The 16,505-nt window shown below is 44.6% G+C and overlaps 1 protein-coding gene across 2 annotated transcripts; it reads right to left on the bottom strand.

Moving 5' to 3' along the window:
- Positions 1–107: 107 nt before the first annotated feature.
- Cryba1 (crystallin beta A1) lies at positions 108–7,719 on the bottom strand. Of its 2 annotated transcripts, XM_021652693.2 has the most exons (6): positions 6,984–7,717; positions 5,235–5,299; positions 4,257–4,375; positions 3,119–3,260; positions 798–940; positions 108–380 (listed from the first exon to the last, which is right to left on the bottom strand). In XM_021652693.2, exons 1-6 carry the CDS (start codon positions 7,012–7,014, stop codon positions 233–235), a joined length of 648 nt encoding a protein of 215 aa, XP_021508368.1. In that variant the 5' UTR covers positions 7,015–7,717; the 3' UTR covers positions 108–232. The 2 variants fall into 2 exon arrangements, with proteins under 2 accessions (XP_021508368.1, XP_060243232.1); XM_060387249.1 differs by lacking the exons at positions 108–380; positions 3,119–3,260 and having other exon boundaries at positions 814–940; positions 6,984–7,719.
- Between the last annotated feature and the right edge of the window lie 8,786 nt (positions 7,720–16,505).

The following is a 16,505-nucleotide window of genomic DNA, read 5'->3' as shown; positions in this document are numbered from 1 at the left end:
AGAGGTGTGTGCCACTACTATCAGACAAATTTGGGGTTTTATCAATAACAGCCGCAAAAGGGATTTGTGCATGTTAGTTGATAGAGTCTCCAAGGCTTTTTTTTTTTTTTTTTTTAAATGACATTTATTGTGGATTTTAGCTAACATTTGAAAGCAGTTTCTGGGCAGAACATAGAATTCTAGAGTGTTTAGCAAGATCTCATGCCTGAGGAATTTTGGAAGTTTTAACCCACTATTGTTGGATTCGGCGAATGGATTGGATCTGGGAAGTCTGGGCATGAGATCCCCACTCTCTCCAGTGTTTGTAGTCTCCTCCATGATGGTCACATTCCAAGATATACTGATAACCACGATATCCAGGATACTGGTAGCAGACCCAGCTAGGAAATTCAAAGCATATTACATTATTAAATACCTGATAAAAACCTGACATACACCTCAAAACCTTAGTCTTTCCCTGAACACATTGGCACAGGATACTTAAGTCATTTTCCCCCCTCAAGGTGGTTTTTCTGTGTAGCTTTGGCTGTCCTGGACTAACTTTGTAAAGCAAGTTGGCCTATAGCTGATTAGCCTTAATCATGAAATAAAGGGTGTAGAGTAATATAAATGCTTCTACGGAGATACCTAGTTGAGGAAAATACAGCAAGTGGTAGCTGAAGTAAAGAATTCCAGATCAGTGTGAGATGATGCCAGTGTGTGGAATCTAGTAAATTGATGCTTGGTGCCTCTATTCATTAGCCTTAGACATGCAGGAATTACTTTGATATGTGTTCCAACCCTGTTACTGTACTTACGCCCCACATTGTATCTTCATGGAACCAACTTCATTGTTGAACCAGCCCATGGCTTGCAAGGAAGGATAGTCATCACAGATCTCCCACTGGCGCCCGATAAAGTTCTCTTTCTCGAAGATGGTGATCTTAGACTCCTTATGATTCTACAATCCGGAAAGTAAAACCTGAGTATTTTCCCAAAATTAAAACACTTTTTTGGTCTACAGAATATATGATCATAGGTAAAAGATTCAGGCCAAACAGGCATAAGAAAAATCCTTCAGAGTTGTGATGGTGCACACCTTTAATTCCAGGCAGAGGCAGATCAATCTCTTGTATTTGAGGGCAGCCTGGTCTACACAAAGAAATTCTTGTGTTGGAAAAACAAACAAACCATAATTCTATTCAAATTAAAGATAATACACACATAAATAAGACAGTGGAAGAGAAGGTCTGGAGTTCAATTCCCAGCAACCACATAGTGGCTCACAACCATCTATAATGAGGTCTTGTGCTCTCACCCTATCTGCATGCAGACAGAATGCCGTTTAGACAATTTCTTTAAAGACTAATGTCCAGTACATGTGTGGATTGCAGATGTTTCCAGTAACCTCAGTGAAGTACATGATTGAGATTTTGAGAAGAATCATAAAATAGACTATTAAGGTTCTAGCCTAGGCAGGTGTCACTCCCTGTGTCAGGACCATTTCCAACCTTCAAGAGATCTAATTGTTATTCTGTTTCTGCTTTTACCTTTTTTGTTTTTTATTCAAAAGTTGCTGTGTACACTAAATTAGCCTCATATTCAAGATTGGGTGCTAGAATTACAAGTATATGCCATCATGCCCAGCTCTCAAAAACTAAATGCAGCCTCATGGAAGCTTCTATTTCCAGTTGGGTCTACCATGTTGGAGGGGGACATGTGGAGACTGGGGACTGAAGCAGACAGGTTCCTGCATACTCTGTTCTTGGGCAAAAATGTTAATTGTTCATGGACAACTGCTTGTGATCTGCCTTTGACATTTTCAGATGCATACTCTGCCTCTCTACTTTCTGCCGGCCTTGATCTGCCTTGCCACACCCCCAGAATCAGCTGAAACTGAGCTTAAAGAAGACTCCCTCAGGGCTGGAGTGGTGCCTCAGAGGTTAAGAGCACTGGTGCTCTTCCAGAGGTCCTGAGTTCAATTCCCAGCAACCATATCTATAATGAAAGCTGGTGCCCTCTTCTGGCCTGCAGGCAAATATGCAGGCAGAACACTACAGATAATAAATTCTTGAAAAAGAAAACCTTGTTAAAGTCATGTTAGATGCTCTCGTCAACAATTAAAAAAACGGCAATACAAATTCAGAGGTTTTTTTGAAAGTAGGAAACAACCAGGTTTGGCCAGTTCAGATGAGAGCTTAATGGGAAATTGAATATTATTAAGGAACTGAAAGAAAATTATGAATTGCCTATATTTAAGGAAGAAAATGACTCATTTTGTGGCCAAATAGTTCAAGAAACAATTAGGTACACTGTTCTTAGAAGCAGATTAGGAATAGGTATTCCCTGTTTACACATCATATACTTCAGAAAATGTTAATTGTTACAAGTAGATTTAGGATTTATCTTCTGATTAAATTTAAGTTGTAGCTTAGTGTATTGCTGAGTGATGCCTGGTCTTAAAAGCTTAGATAGCAGTGCACTGAGTTTCATTAGGAGACCTGCCTGTTCAGTGCTTGAAGATGTGCTTCTGCATCACCCTGTTTTTTCCTCAGTGAAATCTTAACACACTGCAATTTAACCGGCCTTCTGACCACATGGTCAGTGGCTTTTCACTTGTCCTATAACACTTTGGGTCTTTAGTATGCGCTTCCTGTCCCTGTAGGGAGATACTTTTCTTCTTAGCACAAGGGGGAAATCAAATAGCAAATTTTTTAAAGATTTATTTATTGTGACTACAGTGTTCTGCCTGCATGTACACCTGCACACTAGAAGAGGGCACCAGATTTCATAGATGGTTTCGAGCCGCACTGGTTGCTGGGAATTGAACTCAGGACCTTTAGGAAGAACAGCCAGTGCTCTTAACCACGGAGCTATATCTCCAGTCCAGATTTTTCTTTTCAAGAAGGAGTTTTGGCTGTCCTAGAACTCATTCTAGACCAGACTGGCCTTGAACTTACAAAGATATGCCTGCCTCCCTATGCTCAAATGATAGATTTAGAGGAAGGGAACAGTGTTATTCTTTACTTTCATCCTTCCTATTACATTTAACATAATTGATAGAGGTAACACAAATGTCAGTCCGACCTAATCCTTTACCCCATCCCCATGCAAAAAAAAGTTAAAATTTCAGACTTACAGCAGAGCAGATGGGGCGGAAGGACATGAGACGCTCAATATGGTAGGCATTGCTCCCACTCCAGGCATCCCATCGAGGGTATTCTCCTCTCTCCAGGATAAACTGCTGTCCACAGAAGCTGGTGTGCTCATAACCAATCCAGCTGCCAAAGATAGGTAGTGGTTGTTCATGGTGCTCAAAACCTGTGTGGCCTTAGGGAGAAGGCCTCTCTTGTTTTAGATGAGTTTATAGTGGGATTAAAATATCAAGCCAATCACTAATGAACACTCATGACTTTAACGTGTTTGTAAATGTGTTTTGAAATTTCCCACTGAAGATTCTCCTGTCCTATGAATGTGTATTAACAGAGCTCTATTTTCATTTTAGTCATCTTTTTGTTACTTTGAGGGTTCTTCCTGCTGTTCATACTTCCATCTTCTTACTGGAGCATTCTAACTAAGTTGTTAACAACTGATTCTCATTTATTGAAGCTCTTTGCCTGTTTTAAAGGGTCAGTACAGAGCAGCTTGTGGAAACTTGCTCACATGCAGAGCCACTTCTGCATAGGCCAACAAGGTACTAGTGTGGGTTCACAGCTTGGCTGGCCTGCCAAGAACCAGAAGACAAAAGCCAGAGAACCTCACCAACATAGACTATCAACAAGAAATATTTGGAACACTGAGAACTAATGTGTCTCTGGATCCTTGAGATTTTGTTCCTTTTAATAGAGCAGTGGTGGCTCACAACTTTAATCCCAGCACTCAGGAGGCAGAGGCAGGAGCCAGCCTCTTGTACAGACAGAGTTCTAGGACAGACAAGGCTACACAGAGAAACCTTGTCTCCAAAAAAAAAATAAATACTATTTTCCCCTCCTATTTTGTATGGGCAAGAAAAAACAGGCTTCTGTGCTTGTTCTAAAGGAATCAAAGGTAGCCTGTGGATGTCAAAGCACACATTCAACTTCTCTCTTGCCCAGCTGCAAGTCTACTGCCAAGATACGGACATTATCACTAGCTTTGAGTTAATTAGGCATGTAGTAATATCCTTCAGAAAATGAGACACCTCTCTTTAAGAAGTGATTAGCATCTGGGGAACATCTTCCTAGATCCTCTATAGAGACCTGAAAAGGGTCTGAAGTACTGTTGGTGCCCATACTCACGCGCCACACTCCACCTTAAGAGACCGGACATTATCAAAACTACGCTCAGAGACATTTGGGCAGGAACTGGTAAACTCCATCCTCTTGCCCTGGAAGTTCTCCTGATCATAGATGGTTATCTGAAATGAATTTAAGGGACAAGAAAGAGAATCAGGTACACAGTAAGAATAAGGGTGCAAGTTAAGAGCTTATGTTTATCCTGTGGTTTTTTTTCATCACTAGCTATGGCCCAGGATGGCTGATAGTCTCTTCTAGTGTAGACAGGGTAAAAAGGTGTTTAAATTAGTACCACTACTCAGTGACATTAACATGTTCTGGCTAAATTTATGATAGGAATGGTCTTCCAAGGACAACAGAGAGCCCAATCGATTACCGAGGCCTTGTGAACTCTGATTCCACCAAGTGTCCTCCACCCATGTGACCCAGAGGCCAGGATTCTGGAACTTCTAGAAACACCCTGTGGGTTACTTCTTTGCTTCTACAGTACAAAGGGAGGGTTGGTGATAAAGCTTTCATCCTTTCAGCTAGAGCTTGGTTCCTGACTTGGCAAGCTCTCAAAACTGGGAGCTTGCCTCAGAACAGAGTTGTCCAATAAGGAAAGGATTGTGTGTCAGGGAAACAGTGAAAGGGCTGGAATCTGCTGGATTTAGCTCATGGCTAAATCCAACCTCAGACTTAGTAGAGAGGCCTGGATCCCATGGCTCTTTTTGGACCTAATGGCAAATAAGAATTGGCCTAGGAAATAAATCCCACCCATCATGGACTTCCAGATGCAATGTTGGGAAAGTCCTCTTTCAACAGTACCTAGGTGTTAGATGGGCCCTTCCTCCTACAGATTTTTTTTTGTGAGTGTGTGTGGGGGGGGGGAGAAATGAGCATTGTCTCAAGAATCAGTACAGCCTTGTAGCTATTATGTGACAGCACCTCAGCCTTGCTCTGTTGGATCCTTTCATTTTCTGTGTGATTGGCACAGCTTACCTTCCATGGTCCCAAGGACCCTGGCATAGGGTTGGTCTGAGCCATCTTAGTGGTTGGAAGAGTTTCTGGAAGATAGAATACATTTCAGTGCTGTGGCTTTCAGGAAGCGGGTAATGAGGTAAGAAGGTATAGAAAAAAGGCAGAGTCTGTAGTCCCAGATTTTGGTTGGGATCCTGGCTCTACTGCTGCTACCTCAGGTTTTCTATCGATAAGCCTTTTATATGCAGTCATTGTAAAAATTAGAAAAGTAATGCAAATGAAAGACTGCAAAGGGATTTGGTACTTCTGATGGATGTACCTTCTGTCCTCTTGCTTGCCTGCAGAGAACATTGCCTGAGTCTCACCATATCAACTCCCTGACAACTGTCTGTTACATTCAGGCAACACCACCAAAATTCTCCACCTGCCCCTGATTAAAGTGTAGCCTGTATTTGGACCCTTCCTGGTTTTCCCAGCACCTATTGTTCTGTATGTCCATGCCACCATCCCCTCTTTCTCTGTCTCCTAGACCTAGCTGTTTTGACCTTGCTGCCTCAAAGACTCCCCTGCCTTTTCCAGCCTGCAGATTTTGACTTCTCCCTGGTATTTGAGGACTCATCACAGTATTCATCTACGTCACTATTGACTATATACTGGGTGTGCAGCTCAATTGCAGGGCTGGCATTTCCGCAGCACCGTGCCAAAGCTGTGGTGATATGGGGCATAGGGCAATTTGAAAAGGTCATACTGAAGCCAGGCTTGGTGGTGTAAGCACTTAATGCCTGTTACTTGAAACAGTAGGTAGGAGAATTGCAAACTCAAGACCTAGTTGGACAACTTAGTGAGACTGTCTCAAATTTAAAAGCAAGGGCTGTGAGTTCCAGGCTAGCTAAGGCTACACAATGAGACTTAGTCTCATAAAAGGGGACTGGAGTTGTGTGGCTGGGGATATAGTTCAGTACTAGAGTGCTTGTCCAGCATGTTTGAACCCTTAGATTCAGTCTCTAGTATTGTGGGTGTATGTGTTTGAAATGAAGAAGAAAGAGTATTTATAAAAATATAATGGCTTGGGTTGGGTGTGGTGGTACACACCTTTAATCCCAGCACTCAGGAGGCAGAGGTAGGAGGATCTCTGTGAGTTCGGGGACAGCCTGGTCTACAGAGTGAATGCCAGGACAGCCAGGGTTACACAATGAGACTCAAAACAAACCAATGGCTCACTCTATGTCAGACCACCTTTTACTTGCATCAATGTATCTTGTCCTCACAAGTCAAATACCATCACCACCTCATTTTATGAATGAGGACCAATGACTATGGAGGTTAAATAGTCATCACTGTTGTTATGATGAGGAGAAAGATGAGGGAAGGAAAAAGAAGGGAGAGAGAAGACAGGCAGGTGTATATCAGGTTTCCAGACTCAGAACTGACATTCAGGGTTCTACCCTGGCATCCAGCTCAGGAGCTAATGCATATAAATTCTGGTATTTCTATCTATGTGGGGCCTCCAAGTAAGCAGTACCCTGCCTGCTACAGCCCGCCCCACCCTCCTGTGCCCCATAAGCGCTGACTCCCAGTCTTGATTTCTAAGGATGTGGTTATTGTCATAGGTGACTCCTTAAGGTAGCAAACAAAGTTCTCCACCAAAGTCCCAACTCTCTCGACCTTCAAAGGTTCTAACCTCCAGGCGGGAGACAGCTGGTTCCTCCCCTGCATTTGTCTCTTGAGGTAAGGAAAGAAAAGGAGAGGCGCCATCGAGGCCTTACTCACCCAGCTCTCGCTGCACGGTCTGGGTCTCCATCTGGTGCAGCTTCCTCTGTGGGTCCTCTCTTTATAGTTCCGCAGCTGCTGGCCAGTGGCTCTGTCAGCACTCTCTTTCCCCTCTCTCTTTGTTTCTCCTGATCCCCAGAGCTTTAGTGGCTCAGCCTCCTGGGGGGGGGGGTGTCCCTGGGGGCTTTGTTTAGGGTTACAGAAATGCAGAGGCCCTGCTGTTGGGCAGGACTGGCTGCCTAGGAAGGTCTTCTCAGAGCAGCTGGGAGCTGAGGGCAGAAGTGCCTGCACTCAATGTTTGTCCTTATCCTCTTTGGCCTTGGACCTTCCTAAAATCTTGAGAGGTTCTACCAAACACATCAAAATGGAACACGCACGCATGCACGCGCACCACACAGACACATGCGAGCGAGCGCGCGCACACGCGCGCACACACACTTCCTTAAATGTGAGAGTAAAGCCTGGCATGGGAGGGCGTGCCTTTAACCCAGCACTCAGGAAGCAGAGGCAGATGGATCGATATGATTTCAGGGCCAGCCTAATCTATATAGTGAATTCTAGGACAGCCCAGGCTATGTATATATAGATATATAGTGAGATGTCTCAAAAAAAAAGTAAAATAAGTAGATAGATTGCTAAATAGATAAATAAGCGTAAATATTTTTACAAAACTGAGCATTGTTGAAGAAACATAAATGTTCTCAAAACTCCTGTTACCCTGTATACAGCTGTATAGGAACTGAGTCTGATTACAATTGACATGCAGACCTGAATCTCACCCTGTTTTGTTACATATTCATTTTAATAGTGCAGCTTGCTTTTAAAATTTTGACTCGAATGACCTGCATTGTTTTTGTTGTTAGCACTTTGTGCAAGTTCGCATTTGTCTACTTATCTTGTGTGTGTGTTTGTGTGTGTACTCGCACCCTCAAGCTTGCGTGCAGAAGTCAGATGCCAACTTCCAGGAGCCGGTTCTCTCTCTACCATGCAGGTTCTGGGGGTCAAACTCAAGGCCCTTAGCTTGGGAACACACGCCTCTATACTCTGTGTATTTATTTTTGTGGCAGGGTTTTATACTGTAGCCCAGGCTGCACTGGGAGAGTTCAAGACAATTCTCCTGCCTTAGCCTCAAGAGTGATGTCATTAACAGGCAGAGGCTCACCCTTTTTTTTTTCTTTCTCTCTCTTTTTCCTTCATCTTTTAAAAAATTCATAAGAGTATTTTGCTTGTATGTTTGTGTGTGCACTATTTTCATACCTGGTGCCTATGGAGGCCACAAGAGGACACGGGATTGCCTAGAACTGGAGCCACAGAGGGTTGTGATTGCCATGTGGGTGCTGGGAATCAAATTTGGGTTCTCCAAAAGAGTAACCAGTGCTCTTAACTGCTGAGCCATCTCTTTTCTAAACGTTTTAAAAATGCTTTTATTTCATTGTTTGTATAGAGTGCGTGTGTGTATATGTATGCGTGTGTGTCTGTGTCTGGGTGTGTGTATGCATGGTGCTCATGACAAGGTCAGAGGACATCTTGTGAGAGTCAGTTCTCTCCTTCCACCATGTGGGTTCCGGGGATTAAACTTGGTGTTAGGACTTAGCAGCAAGCACCTTTACCAGCTGAGCCATCTTGCTGTCCCTCTCCCCTTTCCTATTCTTACTCCTTTCTCTCCTTTCCAGACTGCCATCTTAGGGAAATAGTTCTTTGGTCAATCATTCTGTCTTTCATTCCCTAATTTCTGGACTGACTTAGATGGCCTCACCTTGTAGAAATGTCTTTAGAAACTAGGATCCAGAAAGGCATCTTGGTTTGAACAAAGTTTTTCATAATATGTTTTTCTGTAGTCTTTGAGATTTAAGCAACAAGAATAAATTTTCTATTAGCTGGGGAGTGGTGACCTTTAATGGTAGGCAGAGGCAGGCTGGATCGGTGAGTTTGTGGTCAGCCTGGTCTACAGAGTGAGTTCCAGGACAGCCAGGGTGACACAGAGAAACACTGCCTTGAAAAACCAACCAACCAACCAACCAACCAACCAACAAACAAACAAACATTTTCTATTAAAACAGTTATTTTTGAAAATAAATAACCACATAATTATTTGCTTCTGCTTAGCTTGTGTTAGTCCCTTTTGAAAAAAAAAAAAAAATGAATGAGTTCTGTGACTCCGGACTGTACTGCCAGAGCACCCTGCTGGGCACAGCCTACTCACCCAGCCATAGCATGCTGCCTGGGCTCTCTGATTTTTTTCACTCTCAGGATCTTTGGGAGAATTGTTTATTACGGTGAATTTTTGGTTCAATAAAGACTGACTTGGCCAACTTTTCATTTTAGAGGGGAAATGGAGACTTTTATGATTGGTTGAAAAATCCCAACACATGCGCAAAACCATTGCATGGGAGGCGGGAGGGGAGGTGGTGTGTGGATCAATGAGCGCACAACCACTGACATCCGTCCACCAGGCGTTCCTAAGCTGCTATCCCCACCCCACACGTGATTTTCTTTTGTCACCTTAAGTCCCAGAAACTGGAGGACTGTGGAGTCTTCTGTGCTAAGTGCCGAGCTTTCAAGATGAGAACCTAATATGGGGGCAGGAGGGGATGCTGTTTCTTTCAGGGTGCTGGGAAGCAAACGCAGGGCTTGCACAGGTTAGACCAGCAAGTCAGGCCTGAGCCGCGTCTCCAGCCTCTGTACAGGTCTCTTCCTTGTCTCGATCTCTGCTTTGCCTGTCCTACGAGGGACATGAGCTCAAAGCTCCAGGCCCCAGGCCCGCCTCTTTTCAGGGGCATTGGAGCAAGGCCTACCCCAAGGAGGAGAAATGAAGAGACCAGTGATCCCTTCCCGGAATAGGTATCATAATTTCCTGTTCCTTCTTAGTAACTGCAGCATCCGGAACACTGGCAATGTTTTCCCGATCCTCAGTACGGCATCATGAACAGGTCAGGTCAGTGCTGCACTCATCTTACAGAGGAGTAAACTGAGGAACGAGAAGGCTATCTAAGCCAAAAACCTAGCAGGACTCAATGTGTGTCTGTTTGACTGAAAAGTGCATGTTTCTCCTCTCTGGTCTGGTGGCCACTGCTGGCTCACCGACAGCTGTCACATGAGGAAGCTGAAGTGACCAAGAACTCAGCAAGTGGTAACTGTCTCTTTTCCTGTGCCAAATAAGATTGCATCTTAGGCTAGGTCTCACAGAGACGAGCAGAAATAGGCAACAGACTCTAGGAAAAAAAGCTTCAGATAAATGTCCTCCTTCAACTGGGAAAGACCGAGTTTATTCAGCTTTCATTTTTCTGTAGTTTATAACTTGTAGTCCATTCTACCAGCACCTTGCTCAACGTGTGTGTGTGCGCGCGTGAGCATGTGTGTATTCGAGCACGCTCACGCTTGTGCAATGGAATCCAGGGGACTGGAGCATACTCCAGCCCCAGCCCTTGTCAGTCTAGTTTTCTGCAGGTCTATCAGAGACATGGACTGAGAAACACTTTCTTCGTCCACACACTCATTGCACAAGCCAGGAGGACAGCTGTGTGTGAGCTGAGCTGTGAGATGTGCTGGTGGTGACCGACACGGGAATATGACAACCCTCCTCCTCCAAAGTGTAAGCTGGCCAGTTTAACATTCGGATTTATTGATACTTTGGCCACTTGCCAGAGATGGTTGGTACTCAACGGAATTTTATGGGTGGCTTATCCCCCCTGGCCTTGCCTCTGGGCCCAGGGGTAGGGGACGAGGCCATGGGGCCAGGGAAGCCCTTGGACTCAGCACATTGTGGAGAGGACAATGGGCTAGCCGGGCTGCTGAGCAGCACTTCTGATGGACACAGCAGGAAAGGTACAAAGCAAAGGGCCCGTCAGCATTCAGCCATCTCCTACCTCCCCCACAAGGGCCAGCTCTGGGGGACCTTTTCTCCCCTGACCTTTTCTACCGCTTTAAAAACTACATATATAGTGAGATACTAGCTCAGGGAAACAACAGCAATCAATCTGATTTTGTTGTCCGGAGCTTGGCTGATTCTGAAACGGCTGAAAAGGCCAAGCAGTGCCAGAGAACTTGGGAGACATCTCAAGCTTCTGAGCTCTCCTCTGCTCGCGGGCATAGAGACATGCGCACTGGCCAGAGGACGCCAAGGCAGGCTTTTCCCGTTTGAGACAGGAAGGCGTTTCAGCACACTGCAGTCTCACAGAATTTTCAGCTCTACAGACCAAACCACTTCCTCCCAATAGCACCCCCAAAACTGATATAAGAATGATTATCTCAGGCTGGAGAGATGGCTCAGTGGTTAAGAGCACTATCTGCTCTTCCAAAGGACCTGGGTTCGATTACCCAGCGGCCACATGGCAGCTCACAACCGCCTGTAATACCAATTCCAAGGGGTCTGACACCTTCACACTAATGCACATAAAAAATAAAATTAAAAAAAAGAAAAAGAAATCACAGAGGCATTTCATGGTCTAAGTGGGAGATTTTAACAGAAAAAAAAAAGAATGAATATCTAGATGTCTAAAGAATGAGTATCTAGATTGAATGTGTCCTATTGATGACACAGCCCATTCTCTACTCCTGACAAGCAGTAGTAGATTGCTTCTTCCTTAGGGCTGTCCAACTGGAGAAGAAAAACACTGAACACCCAGTTAAATTTCAATTTTAGATCAACAATGAGTACCTATGGTAAAGAGGTCCTAAACATTCCATGTTTTCAAAATTACATCTGTCTGTCTGTCCACCCGTCTGTCATTCATCTATCTTCTATCTGTCTATCTTCTATCTATCACATGAGTGTGTGTGTGTGTGTGTGTGTGAGAGAGAGAGAGAGAGAGAGAGAGAGAGAGAACATGCACAATCCCATGGAAGTCAGAAGAGGTACTGGATCCCCTGGGACTCAAATTACAGATGGTTGGAATTTGCCTTGTGTTTGCTGGGAACCAAACCCAGGTATTTTACAAGAGTAGCAAGCGCTCTTAATCACTGAGCTATCTCTCTAGTCCCAAAGATTTATTTTAACTACCTGTGCAGGCACGCATGCATGCAGGTGCCCATGAGGCCAGAAGAGGGCATCAGATCCCTAGAGCTGAAGCTACAGGCAGTTGTGAGCCAGCTGACCTGGATGCTGAGGATAGGACTCAGGTCTTCTACAAGAGCAGCATGCTGCTGAGCACCTATGGTTTATGTTTTGCTGTTTGTTTGTTTTTTGAGACAGGGATAGAACCCTGTTTGTATGAAGGAATGTGCCACCTTACCTGGCTACTTTTATTTGTTATTTATTTATTCACAGACAGGGACTTATGTAGTCAAGGCTGACCTGGCTGCCCATCACACTTGTACACAAGAGGCTGAGACAGGAAGGTTGATCATGACTTTGAGGTCAGTCTGGGCTACACATAGAGTGAGATACTATCTCAAGGAAACAACAAAAGAAAACTGTCTTTACCTCATAAATATGTAAAATTATTATGTGTCCATTAAAATATATATATATATATATATATTTGATATCTAATTTTGGCCAAGCATAGTTGTACAAACCCCAACAGTGGGGGAATTAGAGGCAGGAGGATCAGGAAGTTGAGGCCAGCCTAGGTTTCAAAAACAAGAACAAGCTGGGCTGAGGTGGTTCAAACCTTTCATCTCAGCACTTAGGAGGCAGAGGCAGCAGATTTCTAGCCTGGGCTACAGAGTGGGTTCCAGGACAGGTAAGGATACACAGAGAAACCTGTCTTGAAAAACCAAAAACACACAAAATGCCAACTTCTTCACTGGTTCCGTTTTCAGAACCTTCCTTAAATACACCAACTAGAATGTTCTATGAACTCAAACCTATCAGATCAGTCATTGTCCCTCTGGCAAACCCCCGGCTTCCAGGAGGCAGAAATTTCTTATGCTGCTGCATAGGCAATGGCCAGAAGCCCCCACCATTTTTTTTTTTTTTTTTTTAAGATTCCTTTGCAAGACTGGCTTTTGAGAGATGGCTCAGCAAAGCTCAGTTCCCAGCACCCATGTCAGGCAGCTCACAAACACCTGCAGCTCTTACCTAGTTGAAAATGTTATCCCAAATGTTTGCTTTGGCCTCCTTAGGAACGAGGCACACATGTGGTACAGACATACATGCAGACAAAACATTCATGCACATAAAAATAAAATATGTTTGCCGAAGAAAAAGGACTCATTTTTATGGTGTGCACTAAGACACTGTTTTAGCCATGTGAGTGGGTGTGTCTGTTTCTGAGTATGTTCACATGAGCAGGTGTCCAGGGAGGCCAGAGCCATTTGGGTCCTCTGGAGCTAGAGTGACAGGCAGTTACGAACTGCCCCACAGGCTTCTGGGAAAGAACTGCTCTTAACCGTTGAGCAGGCTCTCCAGCCCTCAAGTACCTTTTTATGTGGACACCAGTCATTGTATTCACTGACAACCTTAATTCAGGATAACCTCAACTTAATTTCCAATTCTTTATCTCCAAAGCCAGGCAGATTCGGAGGTCCAAGATGGAGACTCCGTTTAGGCAGACACTAGGAGAGCCTTCAGTTTCAGAGTTGAGCAGTCAACTACTTCCTCTAGGTGTCCAAAATGATTCTCAAACTAGAGTTCTTAACTCCAGTCCAGCCACTAGCATCACAAACTTTAAACTGCTTGTCCTTTGCTATCTCTGTCTCAGAAATGGCAGCAGCTCAAGCCAAACATCCAGAAACCCAACTTGCAGTTGTTGGGTATTTTTTGTCTGTTTGTTTTGTTTTTTTGTTTTTTAAGACAGGCTTTCTCTATGTAACCGAGCCCTGGCTGTCCTGGAACTCGATTTGTAAACCAGACTGGCCGTGAACTCACAGAGATCTGCCTGCCTCTGCCTCTTGAGTGCTGGGATTAAAGACATGCACCACGATCTCTGTGAGTTCGAGGCCAGCCTGGTCTACAGAGTGAATTCCAGAACAGTCAGGGCTACACACAGAAACCTGTCTCAAAAAAAAAAAAAAAAGATGTGTGCCATCACTCCAGGCTTAGATGTTTTAAGACAGAGTCTAAACAAAAGAAGGGGCTTTATGGTTTCCTGTAGCCCACTCTGGGCCTCAACTCTGAATGTAGCCAGTGATGACTCTGAATTTCTGATCCTCCTGCCTCTGCTGCCCAAGCACTGGATGGATAACAGGCACAAAAGCCCATGTCTCCCTGGGCTCTCTTCACCGCACCTCTCTCTTTCTCACCATTGTCCCCAATCTTTGGCTGAATCTTTCAAATTCCCTTCTCCAAGGTTCTGTGTGTCAGCACTTCTCCATTGTATCAACTATGCGGGGCGCCTTAGACAATGAGAAGATTATTTAGTTCTTCTAGCAGAATATGACCCAGGAGCGTAAGTTTGGGCTCGAGCCCTTCAGTGATGTTTGTGAGATTTAGGCTTTCTCCATCCTGTTCCACTGACGTCAGTGTTGACTTCATTGTAAGGCTGGTTGCTTTCCTCATTGTTGGGTGTTTTCCAGTAGCAACTGGGATTGTGTGCTTCATTGTTCAAAGCCACACTTTGTGTGTGTAGGGGGCGGTTCTGGAGAGGAGGGGCAGAGAGACAGAAAAACACAAAGAGACAGAGAGGCTCCTGTGGCTTTCTAAAGACCAAGGATTAGCTATGTCAGGAGTCCCAGCAATGCCCACTCCATGCCTTACAGGGTGAGATGAGCAAAGGTTACAGACATTTGGCCACACTGGCTTCCAATCTTTTACCTGTTGGTTTGTTTTGAGACAGGGTCTCACCCTGTAGCTCTGGTTGGCCGGTCTCAGACTCACAGAGATCCACATGCCTCTGCCTCCTGAGTGTTGGGACTAAAGGCGTGTGCCACCACAGCTGGCCAATGGTTGGTTTTCTCATCTTGTGAAGTTGTTCCTAAGCTATATACATACACACATTACATATGACGTATGTGATACATGTAAGTTTACAAATCATCTCTCCTCACACACATATGTGTGTATGCGTCAACATTCTGTCTCTGAAATCCACCCATATGAACACATTTTAGGGCTTAGAATCTAGGCCCTAAACAGGACCCTTGCTCAGTATAGTAAGTACTTACCACAGTATGAATTAACCGCAGTGCATAATCTTACTTTGTATCTCCCACCTGTAATTCTCTGTTTCTTTCCCTCTGGTCTTGCCTTTTGTGTATGTGTGTGTGTGGAGCTTGGCAGTTGACCCAGGACCCGGAACAGGATAGATCAGCACTTCATTCTCGAGTCACACCCTGGAATTCTGAATTCCGTGTGTGCTGTGTGTTCCTGTGCGCCGGTCCAAGCGGGCAAGCATGGAGCATCTCCATGTCTAGCCCTCCTCCATGTTGTTCCACCTGTATCTGTGATTTACTGTTGTTGCTGCTGTGGGTTGATGTGGCCCTCCATACGCCATGGTCCTAAGTAGAGGTTGGAGGGTAACTTTCAGGAGTTGATCTCTTCTTCCACAGTGGGCTCCAGGGATGAAACCCAGCTTGTCAGGTTTTCAAGGCAAGCACTTTTTCCTGTTGAACCATCTTGCTGGCTTTCCACTTTGGTTTTGATTTTTTTGTTCCTTCTTTTCTTTTTGAGACAGTCTCACTACGTGGCTCTGCCCAGCCTGAAACTTACTATGTCAATCAAACTGGCCTCACAGAGACCCTCGCATCCATGTTTAAACAAAAACAAAAACAAAAACAAAACCCTAGGATTTTGATGCATGTTTGTAACTCCAGCACCACAGAGCAATAAAATACAAAAGCCCTGTCATGACATCTGTGTCTTTTCTGTGAGGGAAGATCTCAACAGGTAGCTTAGGCTGGCTTCAGACTCATAGGAATCCCCAGCTCTCCAGGTGCTGAGATTACAGGTCCAAACTGCCAGGCCCAAATGCTATTGTTTCTTTACTCATGTGTTTCTTTGGTGGGTCAGTTCATGCTCATCTCTAGGTTTTGGAAAAATTCCTGTGGGGCCTATTTTATGCTCTTGTATTTGATTGCTCTGTGTCACAGCTGTACACTTTTGACTAACTAAACCCTTGGCCAGGCATTCTCAGCAGGTGTGTGCTCAGGTAAACCTCTGACACTGACACAGTGTCGGATCCCTGACTTTTCTTCCCACAGACTCCAGGCAGACACCTGTCTGCTGTGCTGTGTCCCACAGCCCAGTGAGACAGTGTTTCTGGACTCTTATCTTCAGGACAAACCTGTTGTGGCTGGCTTTGAGCAGGACATCTGGATCCAGCTGTGTCTGAGATCACATCTTTCCTCCCTAGAGGGGCATTACACTCCTGGTTCTGATACCCTGTGGGACTCAGCTTCAGTTCATGAGAGGTGAGTCCTGAGTGTTGTCTTGCCCAGGGGAGCTCTTTGTTTGCTTGGCTTAGTGGTTGCTTGAGATAGGGTCTCCCAGTGTAGCCAGTTGACCGTGACCCCAGGATTCTCCTGCAGCTGTATCCTAAGTGTCAGATTACAGGGGCATACCACCACAATCAACCTCCCACCAAGAAATTTTAGATATCCCTTTTAATTTTAAATATAACAGAAGCATAAAAGTACACAAAT

The sequence above is a fragment of the Meriones unguiculatus genome, chromosome 7, assembly GCF_030254825.1.
Source record: "Meriones unguiculatus strain TT.TT164.6M chromosome 7, Bangor_MerUng_6.1, whole genome shotgun sequence".
In the NCBI taxonomy this organism is placed as follows: Eukaryota; Metazoa; Chordata; class Mammalia; order Rodentia; family Muridae; genus Meriones; species Meriones unguiculatus.
The sequence above is the reverse complement of the archived record's forward strand: the minus strand, read 5'-3'. Positions and strand labels throughout refer to the sequence as shown.